This window comes from Stegostoma tigrinum, chromosome 2 (genome assembly GCF_030684315.1).
Source record: "Stegostoma tigrinum isolate sSteTig4 chromosome 2, sSteTig4.hap1, whole genome shotgun sequence".
In the NCBI taxonomy this organism is placed as follows: Eukaryota; Metazoa; Chordata; class Chondrichthyes; order Orectolobiformes; family Stegostomatidae; genus Stegostoma; species Stegostoma tigrinum.
Window position 1 is genome coordinate 138001479 of NC_081355.1, and position 16414 is coordinate 138017892.

At 40.3% G+C, this 16414-nt stretch overlaps 1 protein-coding gene across 1 annotated transcript in view; it reads left to right on the plus strand.

Moving 5' to 3' along the window:
- Positions 1-16414, plus strand: part of vipr2 (vasoactive intestinal peptide receptor 2) — a 148398-nt gene that overhangs the window by 1640 nt on the left and 130344 nt on the right. Inside the window, exon 2 of the mRNA XM_048559580.2 lies at positions 119-224. Coding sequence (XP_048415537.2) covers positions 119-224 — 106 coding nt within the window. The remainder of the gene's footprint in view (positions 1-118; positions 225-16414) is intronic.

Sequence of the window (16414 nt, forward strand, 5' to 3'; positions counted from 1 at the left end):
TGTGTGTGTGTGTGTGTGTGTGTGCGCTCACGTACATATGTATGTTTACGTTTACACAGCGTGTGTTTGAGTGTAGGGTGAATTAAATTAAATTACTGCTTCCTGTCACGGCTTGTAGGTAAATGGCATCCACTCCGACTGCCGACTGTATCTGGAGATGCAGCGGGAGGAACGTCGATGCTTGACTCAGTTGAACAAACCCAGCAACACAGGATTCTCAAAAGGTGAGGACATTGCCTGCTTGGCACTGGAAATGAGCATAAGAGAGGGCAGTGACGGTGGTAGTGGTGGGAACAGAGTTGGCCAATGTATCTATCGAATCAAACTTGGGGGAGCTGGTAATGCGGACTTATCACAAAAATGTTCCTTTTAAAGTGGCCAGACATCCCGAGCATTCAGTGAAACTGAGCTTTGGAATGTTCGAAACAATCACCCCATGATATTGAGAGAGTACACCTGCAACAGGAGGAGGAGATCCTACAGTCCATTGAGTCCATTACCCAATATTGTCAAGGCTGATCTTGGGCTTCAACTCCACTTTCTCAGCTGCTTCCCCACCCCACCCCCCCCCCCGCCATATCCCCGAAAGACCATATATCTTTCTATCCCAGCCTTAAATATAATCAATGATGAAGGATCCTTATCTTCTAATTGGAGAATTCTAAAGATTCACAATCCTTATGGCATAAAATAACTCTTTCCCCTCAGAGACCAATCTAGTGAAGTTCCGCTGTCCTGCCTCCAATGTAACTGTTTTGAATCAACTTGGTCAGAACATTATTACACACTTCTGGAGCAGGTGGGACTTGAACCAAAACTTTCTGGCCCAGAGTGGCCACGAGAGCCCTGTGCTCACTGCCTGGATATTTTTAATCATTCTATTCAAAAATGTGTAATGACACATCTTTGGAGCAAGTCGGACTTGAACCTAGGACTTTTTAAAAAATTCATTCATGGGGTGTCAAAGGCTGAACCAGCATTTATTTTAAGTATATCCTTCCGAACGTATGGACACCAAAACTGCCTACAGAACTCCGGGGGTGTACTATCCATCTTAACTCCAATTTCAGAAGATTTTTTTTTCTTCTACACCAACCTCCTTGCAGTAAAGACCAACTATCACTTATCTCCCTAATTGTTCTGTAACTGCAGGGCTGACATTTTCCCCATAGAAGCAAAATACTGCAGATCCTGGAAACCTGAAATAAGTACAGAAATTGCTGGAGAAGCTCAGCAGGTCTGGCAGTATCTATGGACAGAGAAGCAGAGTTCTTGTTTTAAGTCCCATTGGTCTTCTTCACAACATAAGTGTTCCAAAGATGTTTCATGCTGGTCTCGAAACATTAACTCTCCGCAGATACTGCTAGAATCACTGATTTCTCCAGTGCCTTCTGTATTTATTGCAAACTGTTTGAATTCTTTGTATGATTTTACTCAAGTCTCTCTGCATATCAGCATTTCAAGTTTCACACCTTTTTAGAAAACATTCTGCTTTTTTTGACCTTACAGCTGAAGTGAGTACTTCACCTGACCCATTTTATACCCTATCTGCCATTTGTTGTCCACTTAACCCATCTATATCTCTTTGCAACATCTGTGTCCTCCTCCAAACTTACATGGCCAATTTCCTAACCAAACTGCTCAGAGACATCATTACATATCTCTGGAGTATGTGGATTTGAACCCAGGATCAAAGGTAAGCATACTAACACTGTCCGTTATGCCACAAGAGTCCCTCGATGTGCTGCATTTTCTCAACAAATTTAGATCTGTCACTCTCGAAATCTTTGTCCATTCCGTTGTATCAATTGCAAGGAGCCGAGGCCCCAGATCTGACTCTTACAGCACTCCACTAGTCACAGCTGCCAACTTCACAATGTTCGACTTATTATCCCATTCTTCACTTTCTGTCCACAAATCAAACTACTGTCTACGCTCATATATTACCTCCTAAACTGTGGGGCCTTATCTGGACAATGCATCTTTTGTGTGGCACCTCATGAATAACTTTTGGAATACCAGGCGTACTACATTTACTAAATAAAAACCGAAAGAACTGCAGATGCTGTAAATCAGGAACAAAAATAAAGTTGCTGGAGAAACTTGGCAGGTCTGGCAGCATCTGTGAAGGACAAAACAGAGTTAGCGTTTTGGGCCCTGTGACACTGAGGACCCGGACCCGAAACGTTAACTCTGTTTGTTCCTTCACAGACACTGCCAGACCTGACGAGATTCTCCAACAACTTTGATTTTGTACTACATTTACTGCTTCCCCTATATTTACCTGAATAATTACATCCTGAAAAAAAAACTACAAATATGTTTGTCAAACATAATTTTTCTTTCATACAACCATGTTGACTTCGTCTGTCATGCCATAATTTTGTAAGTGCATTGTTAACTTACTTAATAATAAATTTCACCACTTTCCGAACTGATGTCAGGCAAATTGCCCCATACTCTGTTTTCTCTCTCCCTCATCTTGTGAATACTATTGCTATCTTTTTCCAACCTGTGTGGTAGATTCCTGAATTTAGGGAGTTTTAATGAATCATTGCCAAAGCATCCACTATCCTTTTCTCACAAACTCATTGCCAACTCTAAGATGCAGACTGTTAGGTCCTAGGAACCTGCTGGATTATAATTCTGCTGATATGTAACATTTTTACTCCTTTACTGCCTAATTTTCCCATTGTTACTAGTGTGCAACTTATGTCTTCTGCTCTGAAGACAGACACATAATGCAGAAAAGAGAAAGGGATCCAAATTTCGGTGAATATAGTAGAGCATGAACTTGAACAAAAGCTAAGGTATATGGCAATGAAAGAATGACATGCATTTATATAAAACACTTCACAATCTCAGCAAGCCTCAAAGTGCTTTCCAGGAATGGAATACATTTTGTAATCACTGTTGCAATGTTATAAAAATGTTTTGCTTTAAAAAAAATTAACTTAACAGATTTGATTCAAATCGTTTTAAATAAAACAAACAAAATAGGTGAGATAATAAGGTGTAGAGCTGGACGAACACAGCAGGCCAAATAGCATCATAGGAGCAGGAAAGCTGACGTTTCTGACGAAGGGTCGAGGCCCGAAATATCAGCTTTCCTGCTCCTGTGATGCTGCTTGGTCTGCTGTGTTCATCCAGCTCTACACCTTGTTGTCTCAGATTCTCCAGCATCTGCAGTTCCTAGTATCTCTGAAACAAAATAGGTGAGTATCTCAGTCCTGTCACTGAATGGAAGTAGTCTAGCCCATAGGCCAGTGCAGTTTTGAAACATTACCATGTTTATGACAGTGCCTGTGATTGACTCAGTTTACAAAGCAAAACATCAAGAATCTTAAATGTCATTTACAAGCTGCAGGCAGCAGAATTGTTACAGTCACACATTTCCCTTCAGTGTATGTTGCCTTGCTAACTACTTTAAAATGGTATCTGTTTGAGTGGAGTTTTCATGAAGACTGCATGTGCATCTAACTGATACATGTGTGAGGGGTGAGCAAGGTGCCCTCTAGGCATTTGGCGGGTAACGAGGTGACCAAGTTTCATTTGTAAGAAATGCAAGCTGATGCAGCTTTTATTGTTGTAAAAGCTTTCCATTTCACCATGTGGAACTCCTCTGGCATTATAGTTACAGTACAGGCGTTTGTTTAGAAAGACTTTTTCTGTTTGGTATTTTGACAAAAGGTTAACTAACCAGAAATACCAAACTGTAGATGGATCGTACTCCTGGAACTACCTCCCGAACAAAATTGTCGCTCTAACTTGACCTACAGCAGTTTAAGTAGGCAGCTCTCAACCATCTTCTCCAGTGCAATCCTGAATGAATTGGAAAAACAAAAGCATGTCTAGAGGTTCAATTGTCTAGCTTTTGGTTCTCTGTCATATAGACAGTGAATGCCCAATATGGTCTGTATAGCCAAGCTCTCAGGAATTGCATTCAGGGGACCTGTAGACCTCATGTGGGCATAAACTGTGTAGTTTGTGGTCAGTTTTCTTGGAAGGACAGTAAATAAACAGAGACCGCCACTGAAAGCTTAAACATAATCGTTTGTCTAATGAGGAATCCTCCCCCGATGCCGCAATCAAACTGGGAATTACTGGTCTGTATTCACACCCATTTCTTTTCGCACACATTGTTGAGGCGTTGAAATTGCTCCCAGAATGTGGTTAGCGTGGAAAGGAGAGGATATTATTACATAGTTATCATCTGAACATTCCAAAAAAAAGCCTTGAATAATTCCTAAAGATCAATTTTTTTTATTCCTTCATGGGATTTAGGCATTATTGGCTAGGCCAGCATTTGTTACCTGTTCTTAATTGCCCAGAGGGCAGTTCAGATTGCTGTGGGTCTGGAGTTACATGTAGGCCAGTCCAGATAAGGATGGTACACTTCCCTCCCGCAAGGAAATCTAGTGAATCGGGTGGGTTTTTACAACAATCGACAAAGGATTCATGGTTATTATTAGACTAACATTTAACTTCATCAGAAGAGCGTTGAAGAGTCGCTGGACTTGACTCTACTTTCTCCCCACAGATGGTACCAGAACTGCTGATTTTCTCCAGCAAATTTTGTTTTATTTTTCAGATCTTCAGCATCCACAATTCTTTGTTTTACTATATTTGAGTAGATTGGCCCAGACTGCTGTCATTATTCATCTGTTCCTAACATTGAATTAAATTCACCTGAGTGCTATTTCAACCAATTGTTCATACACCTGAGTCTGCAATGAAAATCTATCTATAATTTAGAAACTGTTTTGCAGCTAATTATTCAGACCAGAGGAGATGTAAGTGTACTGGCAGTAGAGGATTGTAATGTTTGACTCAGTTGAGATGAGAGCTGGGCTAAATAAATATGTGAAATTTTTTAAAAAAACTTCTGGAAAGAACATTAATCTATGATTTGTGTCGAGATTCTCATTCAGAATGCGCAAAGGCAAACGAGGGAGCTTCCATATAGGACTGAGTGAACCAAAGAGACAAGAGGGAAACACTAGGTCAAGGTAACCTAAAAACAGCACAGATGGGAATGAGTGGGCTTGCGAATGAGAACACATTTTTAACAATCAAATAGAGAAGGCAGAAAATGTGAAAGTTCTTTCAATCTATAGTGGGATGGCCAGGCTGCAAACCAAATTACTTAACAACTCATAAATTCAAAGGTCTTTGCTTCTACCACATTTTGTGATTAGAAGAGCTCAAGTTCAGTGAATCCTTATAAATAATTTTAATTAATCTATCATTAACATTGGGAGTGGTCTTATTTAATGTTCAAAAAGATGTTTGTGCATACTGTTCTGTAAAAAGAGGTGAATCTATAATTTAAAATATTAACAGATTATTTCAATAATAAATGATGATAAACATCCTTATGAAGTCTCCAGCCCTTAAATTTTTCAATTATTCACTGTTTTGGGTTCATATTATTTTTACATTCTCAGAAAGTCGGTATCCTAATCAGTTCCACTGCCTCTGTATCCATTTCCCTTTAACGCGGAACACTGGCTGACATCCCCTTCACTCGAGAAGTCAACTTTTGGAAATATCACATGCAGATGTATGAATTGGGAGCAGAAGTAGATCATTCAGCAGTTATATGCTGTACAGAATCATAGCCTGAATGAACTGCTAACAGTTGAAAATGCTCCATAAATATCCATCCAAAGAGGATCCTGTCAGTCCATGTACAATTCCTGAGCCCCGTAAGAAAGTACATGTTATTTATTTGAATAAGTAAGGGAAGCTGTTCTAGACAGTGAGACTCTTTCCATTGATTCCAGTCAGTTCTAATCCTCAATAGACATCCAATCCCCCTAACCAAAATCTGCTTCTTCTAAGCCTATTGGAACCAACATTTGGGATGATGCCGTAATATATACATAAAATCCTAACATTTAGTTTGCTGCATAGTTTGCATCAAATGGAACAAATGATGAGCATGAACTGATTCTGTCTGTTTGGGGGCCAAAAACAAACATTTGATCCTAAGTATAGAATCATCTCTGATCTTTATGACTTGGCTGAGTTTCAGTTCTCATAAAGTTTCCTTCAGGTAGGACATCATAGTTAATAACAAGTCCATATCAATGTATCATCCTGAAAATACCAAACTAATTCTTCTTGTAAACATTGTTGGTTTCACTTGATATCCCTTCATTTTCTGTCACATTTGTCTGAAGGGAGATTCCAATCCACAGCATATAAATCTCAACAACACACATTGTACTGAGGAAGACATTCTTATTAGAACTCACAAAAACTGATTCCCAGCAGACAAGGCGAGCCCAGGCACCAGCCCAATGTTGCTTTGACCTTAGCCTGTTCAATAACCTCAATGACAAAGTCGGGGCTGTGAATGCAGCTACTAATCACACAGTGTGAGACGGTGTCATGACCAAGGAAATCATGATGCAAAATGTTATATTTATTTAACATAGGTGCCTACAAGCAGGACAGAATGGTGGCATGCTAACATTCTCCTTCAGTTAAAAGACAAATTTAACGTTGAGCTCTTTGACAGCTTTTCTTAAGAAACCAAGCAAGGTGCAAACCTTTTAAAAATACTTCTCCATCAGTGAAAAAAATTGTAAGGAAATTAATGGGTAAGTATTTAAAGATTTTAATAATGGATATTTGAAACTATGGCAGTCATGAAGCTACCTTTCCTATCCAAGCTGGGGAAATGAGCAGGTGTGCCAACCTTCTAATGCCAGTCTCTGTAAATCCAAAGGATGCCATTTGGAAATATGGGCCAGAATTTAATGCCCAACTCCATGCAGTAGTTATGTGTTTTGAGATATAAAGCCATTTAATTAAATTCTCTTAAGTTATAAATTGAGAATTTATAACAATGGGATCCTCAGTTGTGCTTATCCTAGCCCCGTATAAATACTGAGAATTTCCGAATCAAGTACAACTATTTAAATATTTATATAAATGATTTGGATGTGAGTATAGGAGGTATGGTTAGTACGTTTGCAGATGAAACCAAAATAGGTGGTGTGTGGACCTTGAAGAAGGTTATCTAAGAGTACAATGGGACCTGGATCAGCTGGACTAATGGGCTGAGGAATGGCAGATGAGTCTAATTTGGATAGATGCGAGATGTTGGATTTTGGTCAGGCAAATCAAGGCAGGACTTATGCACTTAATGGAAGGACCGTGGGGAATGTTGCTGAACAGAGAGACCTAGGGTTGCATGTGCGTGGTTCCTTGAAAGTGGACATGGTGCACATGGTGCTGAAGAAAGCATTTGGCATGCTTGTCTTCATCGATCAGAGCATTGAGTATAGGAGTTTGGTGAGGCCACAACATGGCACCCCATGTCCTGTGAGGCCACTTTTAGAATTCTGCATACAGTTCTGGTCACCTTGCTATCGGAAAGATGTTGACAAACTTGAAAGGGTTCAGAAAAGATTGACAAGGATATTGTTGGGATTGGAGAGGATGAATAGGCTAGGGCTATTTTGCCTGGAGTGTCAGAGTCTGAAGGGTGGCCTTACAGATAGAGATTTATAAAATCATGAGGAGCATGGATAACATGAATAACCAAGGCAATTTTCCAGGGTTGGAGAGTCAAATCTAGAGGGTGGAGGTGTAGGATGAGAGGGGAAAGATTTACAAGGGACCTGAGAAGTAACTTTTTCATGCAGAGGGTGGTGTGTGTATGGAATGAGCTGCCAGAGAAAGTGGTATAGTGGGTACAATAATAGCATTTAAAAGACATCTAGATGGGTATATGAATAGGAAGGGTTTAGAGGCATTTGGGCTAAATGCTGCAAATGGAATTAAATCAGTTTAGGATATCTGGTCAGCGTGGGTGAGTTGGACCAAATGTCTGTTTCTGTGCTTTATTACTCTACAACTCGATACAAAGAAGATTTTATGAATACTTAACAAAGAGCTAAGGTCTAAAATCACACATCCCCAGTTTATGGTCCAACAGGCTTATTTTGAAAACACAAGCTTTCAGAGTCTTGCTTCTTCTTCAGGTTGTTTTTGAGAGAGGTGGCATCAGTCACAGAATTTATAAGTTTAAAAAATCAAAGGGTCATAGAACTTATGCAATTGTATTGAACAAACCTAAGATGTCTATTAACTCTTTAATCAGTTAGAAAGGAAATGCAGGTTTCAGTTGATTAATATATAAATCCCCATACGGTACCCATGAGGACGGCCTCAACTAGGATCTTGGATTTATGTCACACTACAGGTGACCCTAACACATTAGTCTCTCTCTCTCTCTCTCTCTCTCTCTCTCTGCCTCTCACTCACTCACTCACGCTCACACGCTCACACACTCTCACACACACAAATCTATGGGGTGAATCTGCATTTGCAGATCTGTAATTGCAGATACATTCTATTTTGTTCAAAAAGCACGCAATTTGTTGACAGTCAATGTGGCATTTTATAAATTCCTACTTTGGAAGTAAAACCAGTCTGACTCCAAGTTAATACAGAGCCAAATTCTAAACAAGGCCTCATGCCTAAAATGCACTGTCTGATCCGAGATGACACCTCTTATAAAACCTTTAGTTATCTCGGGGCAGTGGCTTGAAAGAAATTCTGGGATTTACATATTAATCAATTGAAACCTGCATTTCCTTCCTAGCCGATTAAAGATTTAACAGACATCTTGGGTTGCTTCATTACAATTGCATCTATTCTATGGCACTTTGATGTTTTATTTACAAAATCTGTGTCTGATGCCACCTCTCCCTCTATCACCTGAAGACGGGGCAAGACTCCAAAAGCTTGTGTTTTCAAATAAACCTGCTGGATTATACCCTGGTGTCGTGTGACTTCTGACCATGTCCATCCCAGTCCAACACCGGCACCTACACATCATAACAAAAAGCCATGAAGACAACATAGAAATATCTTATCCTCCAAGATCTTTCAGGACCGTTTGAATGATGTCAGTGCAAGCAGTGTCTTTCTCTGCCTTTGAAGTGATCTTACATTGAGTTATGTCTCAGAAGAATTAAACTAAAGAAGTCATGGTAAACTGTGCCAAAAAATATTCTTGGAGTTTCTAACTTTTATCGCTAATTCGAAAAATTCTTCATCCCTTATTAGGAAATCTTTTGAATTAACGCCTCCCATGGGCTGAATGTGACAGTCATCTGGTGTCCCCCCATCACTGGAATTGGGGCCATGTCAGCTGAGAAAAATATCCAGCTCAAGTTTTTTTAGACCACAGAAGTTACATTCTACAGCGATAGAGATGACACATAATTGTAGAAACCGAAAAATGCAACAATGTTGCATTTGCTTATCAATAATACCAAATATTGTTAACAATTTGCCTAAACAATCCCATGAAAGCTAAGACAATTAGGGACAATAGTTCCTAGCGGAATAAGGGGGAAGAAGTTTTTTTTTCAAAAAAGATAAAGTTCTGTCTACCAAACATAGTTAATGGATGAAGATAGTAAACTAAAACCTACTTGAAATACATGGTTCATTGAGTCATAGAGTAATACATGTTTAAGTTCATACTAAGTTCAAGCTAACCAAGGCATCAAATTGTGATGAGCTTAAAAGCAAAGAAAATGGTGAAGCTTCTCAATTAGCAAAGTCCAAACCCTTATCTGGGCAATTAAAACAAATGTGTTCTAAGGCAGACAAACCGACGCCAAGGCAGTGGCTGTGACTGTCGTCAGTGGGCTCGGAATTGTTTCGTTACCTCACTTCGCAATAATTTGAACCAAAGTGTTTTTTTAAAAAAGAAGTAGGGAAGGCAAATCCTAAAATATCACTTCAAACCAACAAAGAACCCTGAAAACAAAATGGTAGTAACAAAATCTTACCCCTGTGATGGGAGGGGTCCATTCAACCAAATGTAAGAATAGCATTTGGGGACCCCATCATCTTCCTACTCTGCCCTGATTAAGTCTGTGCTGGGTCGGTCTGTGAGCTGGCCCAGAGGGAGAAATGGATGAGGAAGTCCTGCATTTGAATTAGCGTGGCCTACTGACCCTGGAGATTCCCAGTTTCCTGCACAGTGTTACTGAGCTCTTACTGAACCGGACCATTTCTTGTAAATACTGAGGCCTTTTCCTCTACTTTCCATTTCTAATTCCGTATCTAGATATCTTTAATCAACCTGTTCAGATGTGACACTTTGAAGGCAGGTGGGACTTGAACTTCTGGCCTTAAGGTAGGGATTTCTAATAACCTGCTTTACTAAATTTTCCCACTCTCTCAGCCTTGGCTGAGCAGAGATCAACAGAAAGTTCTCCCATCTTGTTCAGAGGTCTAAAAGGAACATCAGCTTCACATTAACAATTGACACCTGTTGTGGAAATAGTTGCTAAATTTTTAATCAAGAAATGTTCTTTTGTTGAAATGTCTGGTATGCCAAGAATTTTCGGGTTTTCTCTTCTGCAGAGCAGCATCCCATTGTGAATCAGTATTAACAACTAGGCATGTTGGGATGTCATGTTGTAACTGCACAGATTACCTTTGGAACATTTTGGTCAATTCTGGTCTCCCTGCTATAGGAAAGACATTGTTAAAGTTGAAAAGGTTCAGAAAAGATCTACAAGGATGTTGTCAGAGTTGGAGGGTACAAGCTATAGGTAGAGGCTGAACAGCCTGGGGCTATTTTCCCCGAAGCATTGGACACGGGTGACCTTGCAGAGGTTTATGAGGGGCTTGGATAGGGTAAATGGTCAAGGTCTTTTTCCTGGGATGGAGGGAGCCCAAAATTAGAGGACATAGGTTTAAGGTGAGAGGAGAAAGATTTAAAAGGGACATAAGGGACAACTTCTTCATGTAGAGGGTGGTGCATGTATGGAATGAGCTGCCAGAGGAAGTGGAAGAGGCTGGTACAATTATAACATTTAAAAGCTGTCTGGATGGGTATATGAATAGATAGGGTTTCGAGGGATATAGCCAAATGCTGGCCAATGGGACTGGATCAATTCAGGAAACCTGGTCAGTGCAGACGAGTTGGACTATTTGTTTTGTTGCGTTTTGTAGCTGTCATCTCCTGTGTAAGATACTTCTTGATGTCTCTCCTAAAACCACCATTCGTATCCTTGAATACATTTCTGCTGGCCCTTTTGAACTGGCGTACTTGGTGTTCCACTGAAAAGTGTCCCTGAGTATTATGCTTTGAGCTGTTGATGAATATACAGAGCACTTATCAAGTGATAGCATTAAATCAGAGTCACGGCCTGAGTACTAAAGATTATTTTCTGCTTTGAAACTGCATACACATACAATATGTGCCACAAATACATTGATATAGATTACAAATAAACCCGAACACATCAAATACATCTGAACACACAAGCTACAAGTATACCCCCACACACCACAAACACACACAAACCTTGAATACGTGCAGAAACACACACGTACACACAACTGTATTATCGCTTGAGGCCCTTAAAGGAAGGGGAGTGTACCTTTAAAATGGTTAGTTGACATCATGACATGTGACATTCCAGTATAAAGATCCACCCCTCCCCTTTAATCATCTCAGTGGAATGGAATTGATGCAATGCATTGTCAGCAATGTGTATTTTCACAGTCAGGTGACACGGCTGTAACATCAGTAAGCATGGAAACCAGATTACATAGAAACCAGGTCTTACAACAGTAGCATTGTTAATAAACTTCAAGTCATCTGTCTCAATAAGCAATAACGTAGTATGGAGCTGGAGGAAAACAGCAGGCCAGGTAGCATCATAGGAGCAGGAAAGCTGACGTTTCGGGTCAGGATCTTTTTTCAGAAGCCTTTCTGAAGAAGGCTCCAGACACGAAATGTCAGCTTTCCTGCTCCTATGATGCGACCTGGCCTGCTGTGTTCTTCCAGTACCATACTGTGTTCTTCCAGCGCCATACTGTGTTATCCCTGACTCCAGTATCAGCAGTTCTTACTATCTCTGTCTCAATAAGACTCCAGTCTTTATGGTGTACGTTACGTGGAATAACATATAGGAAAGCTCTCCAACCATATCATACGAGCCGTGATGTTTGTTTCAAGAAACAATGTCATGGTGTCGGTGATTGGCAGCTCCTGGGTACCAAAAGCTAGTAGCAGCAATTGGTGCCAGCCCTTGAGTTCTAGGGAATTGGTGCTAAAGTGCCAGTGGCAGTTGTAAAGATTCTTTTCTGAACCATCACATGTACATGAGTTCAGAGCTGATGTTTGTCAGCAACAGCCAAGACCAAAGTGCTCTAACCCTTGCTCCTGAAGTATAGTAACTGCAAGGAGAACGAATATTTGTGACTGCTCTTTATCAAAATAAAGTGAGGCCATAGTTGACCCCATTCAAGAATCAGAAGTTTTGCAAGTGGATTAGGACAGCTCCAGCTTAGCAAAAACACCCTTGGACAAAGTGCAGGCAGAAATACTGAGGGGAAAATAAAGCCCTTCTCTGTGTTCCTAAGATCACACTTGGATCCACACTTTGATAGATTCTAGCATTTTTGCTTTTGCGCATTTCTGAAAGACAACATAAAGGCAAATATGGTGTCACTCGGAACTCACTATTAGTATGCACATAAGATAGAGGCACTGCTCTGCTACTTTTAAAGCAGCAACAATATGAAAGAAAGAAAAAGAGAGGCCAAAAATATGGATACCGGTAGTAAACCGGGCAGGGGCACAAGGTAAAACTTGGTAAAACAAAGGCTTAAGAATGGTTTGGACCCTCACTGACACACAATAAGTGAATCTCTTACAACTGGTGTGACATGCCTCAAACTGGCACTACCCAACTTCAGTGTCAGTGTTGTTCCTTAGGATACACACCCGAAACCTTTTACATCACTGAAACAGCTGCAGAGTGCACACAGACCAAATATCATTATGATCCATGAGGTAATAAATCAATCAATTATAATGCCACAGATTCCAGAATGCAACATCAATTCTATTCACAAACATCCGCTCCCTCCACTGCTGACACAGTAACAACGGTGTGTACAAGATACATTGTGGAAATTCACCAACTATCCTTACTTGGCACCTTCTAAACCTACAACCATATCCATCTAGAAAAACAAAAATCAGCAGATACAGAGGAACACCACCACCTGCAAATTCCCCTTCAAATCACTTAACCTCCATGACCTGGAAATATATTGCTGTTCTTTCACTGCTGCCGGGCCAAAATCCTGGAATTCCCTCCCTAACAGCATTGTGGGTCTCCCTACACCAAATGGAATGCAGTGGTTCAAGAAGCGAACCCTCCATGACCTTCTCCAGGTCAACTAGGGATGGGCAATAAATGCTCATCCAGCCTATATTCCATGATATAGTAAAACATGTTGACCATCCTGTACACAGAGAGGTTTGATTCTATTGTTAATGTGAAAGACGATGCAGTATTGCATCTGAAAGCTGGTACCCAACACAGCGTCAAGCCTCCTGGTCAATGCAGCCTTCACGTTCAGGATCAATTCAAACTGGAATTGGACTTTATCACTCAAAACAACACTATTTGAATAGTCCAACATGACACTGAATTAATGCAACCATTCTACGTATTTTTTGAAGAAAGGTGGCACTATACATGCGTCTTAAGATTTAATGTATTCAAATTTTTCACAAAAGACTCCTAATACAAAGACCTCAATCTTGAGTTTTTGGCTGTCAAGCATTTTTCAAGCTTCAAGCCAAGGATGAACACTGGACTATAGATCTTTCCTTAGAATGAAGGGAATGAACAGCTTTTAGAAGATCTTTTGATAGACAACCAGTCTACATATACTGAATGCCATCCATGCCTTTTGAGACATATCTCTTGAATAGAGGTTCCAGCTTTTCTGACCATAAAACCATAAGATATAGGAACAGATTTGGCCATTTGGCCCATTGAGTCTGCTTGACCAATTGATCATGGCTGAGATGTTTCTTAACCCCATTCTCCTGCCATCTCTCGATAGCCCTTGATTCCCTTACCCATAAAGAACCTGATAGTTCTCATGTGATGCTTCAGATTAACCACATGTACTGCCTTGACTGCAAGCTATAACATGGCAGTTATCTCTTGAGCTATGTCAACATACCTGCATGCCATGGAAGGAAGTATGAAATGTTTTTGATGTAGTTCCTTGGACAACTCTTCTTCATATGTTGCTGTGGAGCATGGTGTTACACCTAGGGTTTCTCTCAAAGCACTTGCATTTACTGCCCATTTTAGGCCAATATCCTCTTGTGGAAAGTAGCTCACACCTGCCTCAAAGTACTGCTCCAGTGAATCAGACCATTCACATCTTGTTCAAGATTTGGATATTCTACTCACCCGGTTGATGACTGCAGTATTTGTTGCAAAGTCAAACTCGTGTAGATGCTGCCATAGTTTCTTGGAACTTGTGTTCTTCTTCTGGTAGTGCGATAGGATTTGTTGGGTTCAGAGATTCTTCAGTAAGTTAGCTTTGTGAAACCATTTTTTTGTTTCTTTGGGCCAACATCCATAGATGGATCAGTCCACTGGATGCCTAGCAGCATCTGTGAAGAAAAGCTCAGAGTTAACGCTTTGGGACCAGTGACCCTCTGACCTGAAACATTAACTCTGGTTTCTTTTCTTCACAGATGCTGCTGGACCTGCTGAGCATTTCCAGCAACTTCTGTTTTTGTGCCTGATTAACAGCATCTGCAGTTCTTTTCGGTTTTGAATTAGTGCCTGTTCACCTGGCTGTTAGAAAGCTGGCATGAACTTGAGCTGAGTATCTTGAAGTTGAATTGAACCTTCAGTTTACCGACTAAAAACTGCAAAGTGTTGCTAGGATCTTTGCAGGCATCAGTAGAAATACAGAAAGATTTTATTCTTTTTAATATAATAAAATGTGAGGCTGGATGAACACAGCAGGCCAAGCAGCATCTCAGGAGCACAAAAGCTGACGTTTCGGGCCTGGACCCTTCATCAGAGAGGGGGATGGGGAGAGGGAACTGGAATAAATAGGGAGAGATGCCTCTCTCCCTATTTATTCCAGTTCCCACTCCCCATCCTCCTTTCTGATGAAGGGTCCAGGCCCGAAACGTCAGCTTTTGTGCTCCTGAGATGCTGCTGGGCCTGCTGTGTTCATCCAGCCTCACATTTTATTATCTTGGAATTCTCCAGCATCTGCAGTTCCCATTATCTCTTATTCTCTTTAATGTTTTGTTTCCCCAAGCAATAAGAAGGATGACTGCCTGTCTTTCCTTGTCAGCCATTTCTCAATTAATAAAATGAAGATCCATTCTTTCTTTCAATCACTGAAATTCTGTCATAATGTCATTGTAGTTCCAGTCCGTGTTCATATGTTTGCTTTCATCATTGTTGTGCAGCTTTGTACTGTTTAAAAATACCAGTTTACAGAGTCTGTATTGGAATATAATGCTTTTGTTTTTGTTGGCTCTCTATGTTGATGCTTCAAATGTTGCTGCTTTTTCATTTTTATAAATGAAGTTGAGCAGTGCCTCCAGGTGACATTCATGTCAAAAGATGTATTGGAGTGACATTATGCAAAACTTGTTTCTGCTTTTGCAATTTTTTATTGAAAACAAAATAGCAGAATAAGAACAACGATTGAGCACACATAAGGCCTTAACCACATGCGGAATGATTTTTCTCCAGTGTTTGGACTTTCCTTACTTTTGGCATCACAATACAAAATCAGGACTGCCCTGGACTTCTTTAAATTTCCATTTAAAATAAAAATTCCAATGTGCCACAGCCTCTCCTTTCTTTAAAGAGTAAGTTTATCATACCTATTCCTCCTTTGTGGTTGCAGTGTTTCAGTACAGGTCATAGCCTTCAGTCTTGGTTGTGAGCTGTGAACTTCAGCTCTGAAATCAGGTGCATGATGGGAGACGGTTAAGAAAAGAATTCTTCATAACTGCAGCAGCTGCTATCATCTTTTCAACCTTTAGTCACAGCGATTCAGTGCCAACTTTCAGTATCAACTTACTAGCACCAGCTTCTGGTGTCCACTTGCAGTCACCATGATATGGTTTTGTTTGGGTAGAACGCAGCTGACAGTGCGGTATTATCTGAGTTCTTCCCTAATATGTTAGCCTATCTCACATGTACTGAGAGGATTAGATCCTTGTTGAGACAGATGTCTTGATGTTTATTACCAACACTAACCATGTACATTGATGTGATATCTCGGATATATGTATAGTCTGGTTTCTATGCTTTCTTAGATATCTATTACATTATATACATAGCTAACTGGTTGACTACACTACAGTGAATTGGATTGCTGTGCACTGCTCATCTGGACTGTTTATACTAAAGTGTCAGATGCCATGATCTTAAAGTTGAAGTCCCTTTCTGAGATCTGTGTAGTACCTATAAAAGGCATATTGTAGCAGTTCAGGAAAGTAGTTTGTCGCCCACCTTCTCCAGGGCAATTAGGACTGGATAATAAATGCTGCCATTGGATAGTGCCATCCACA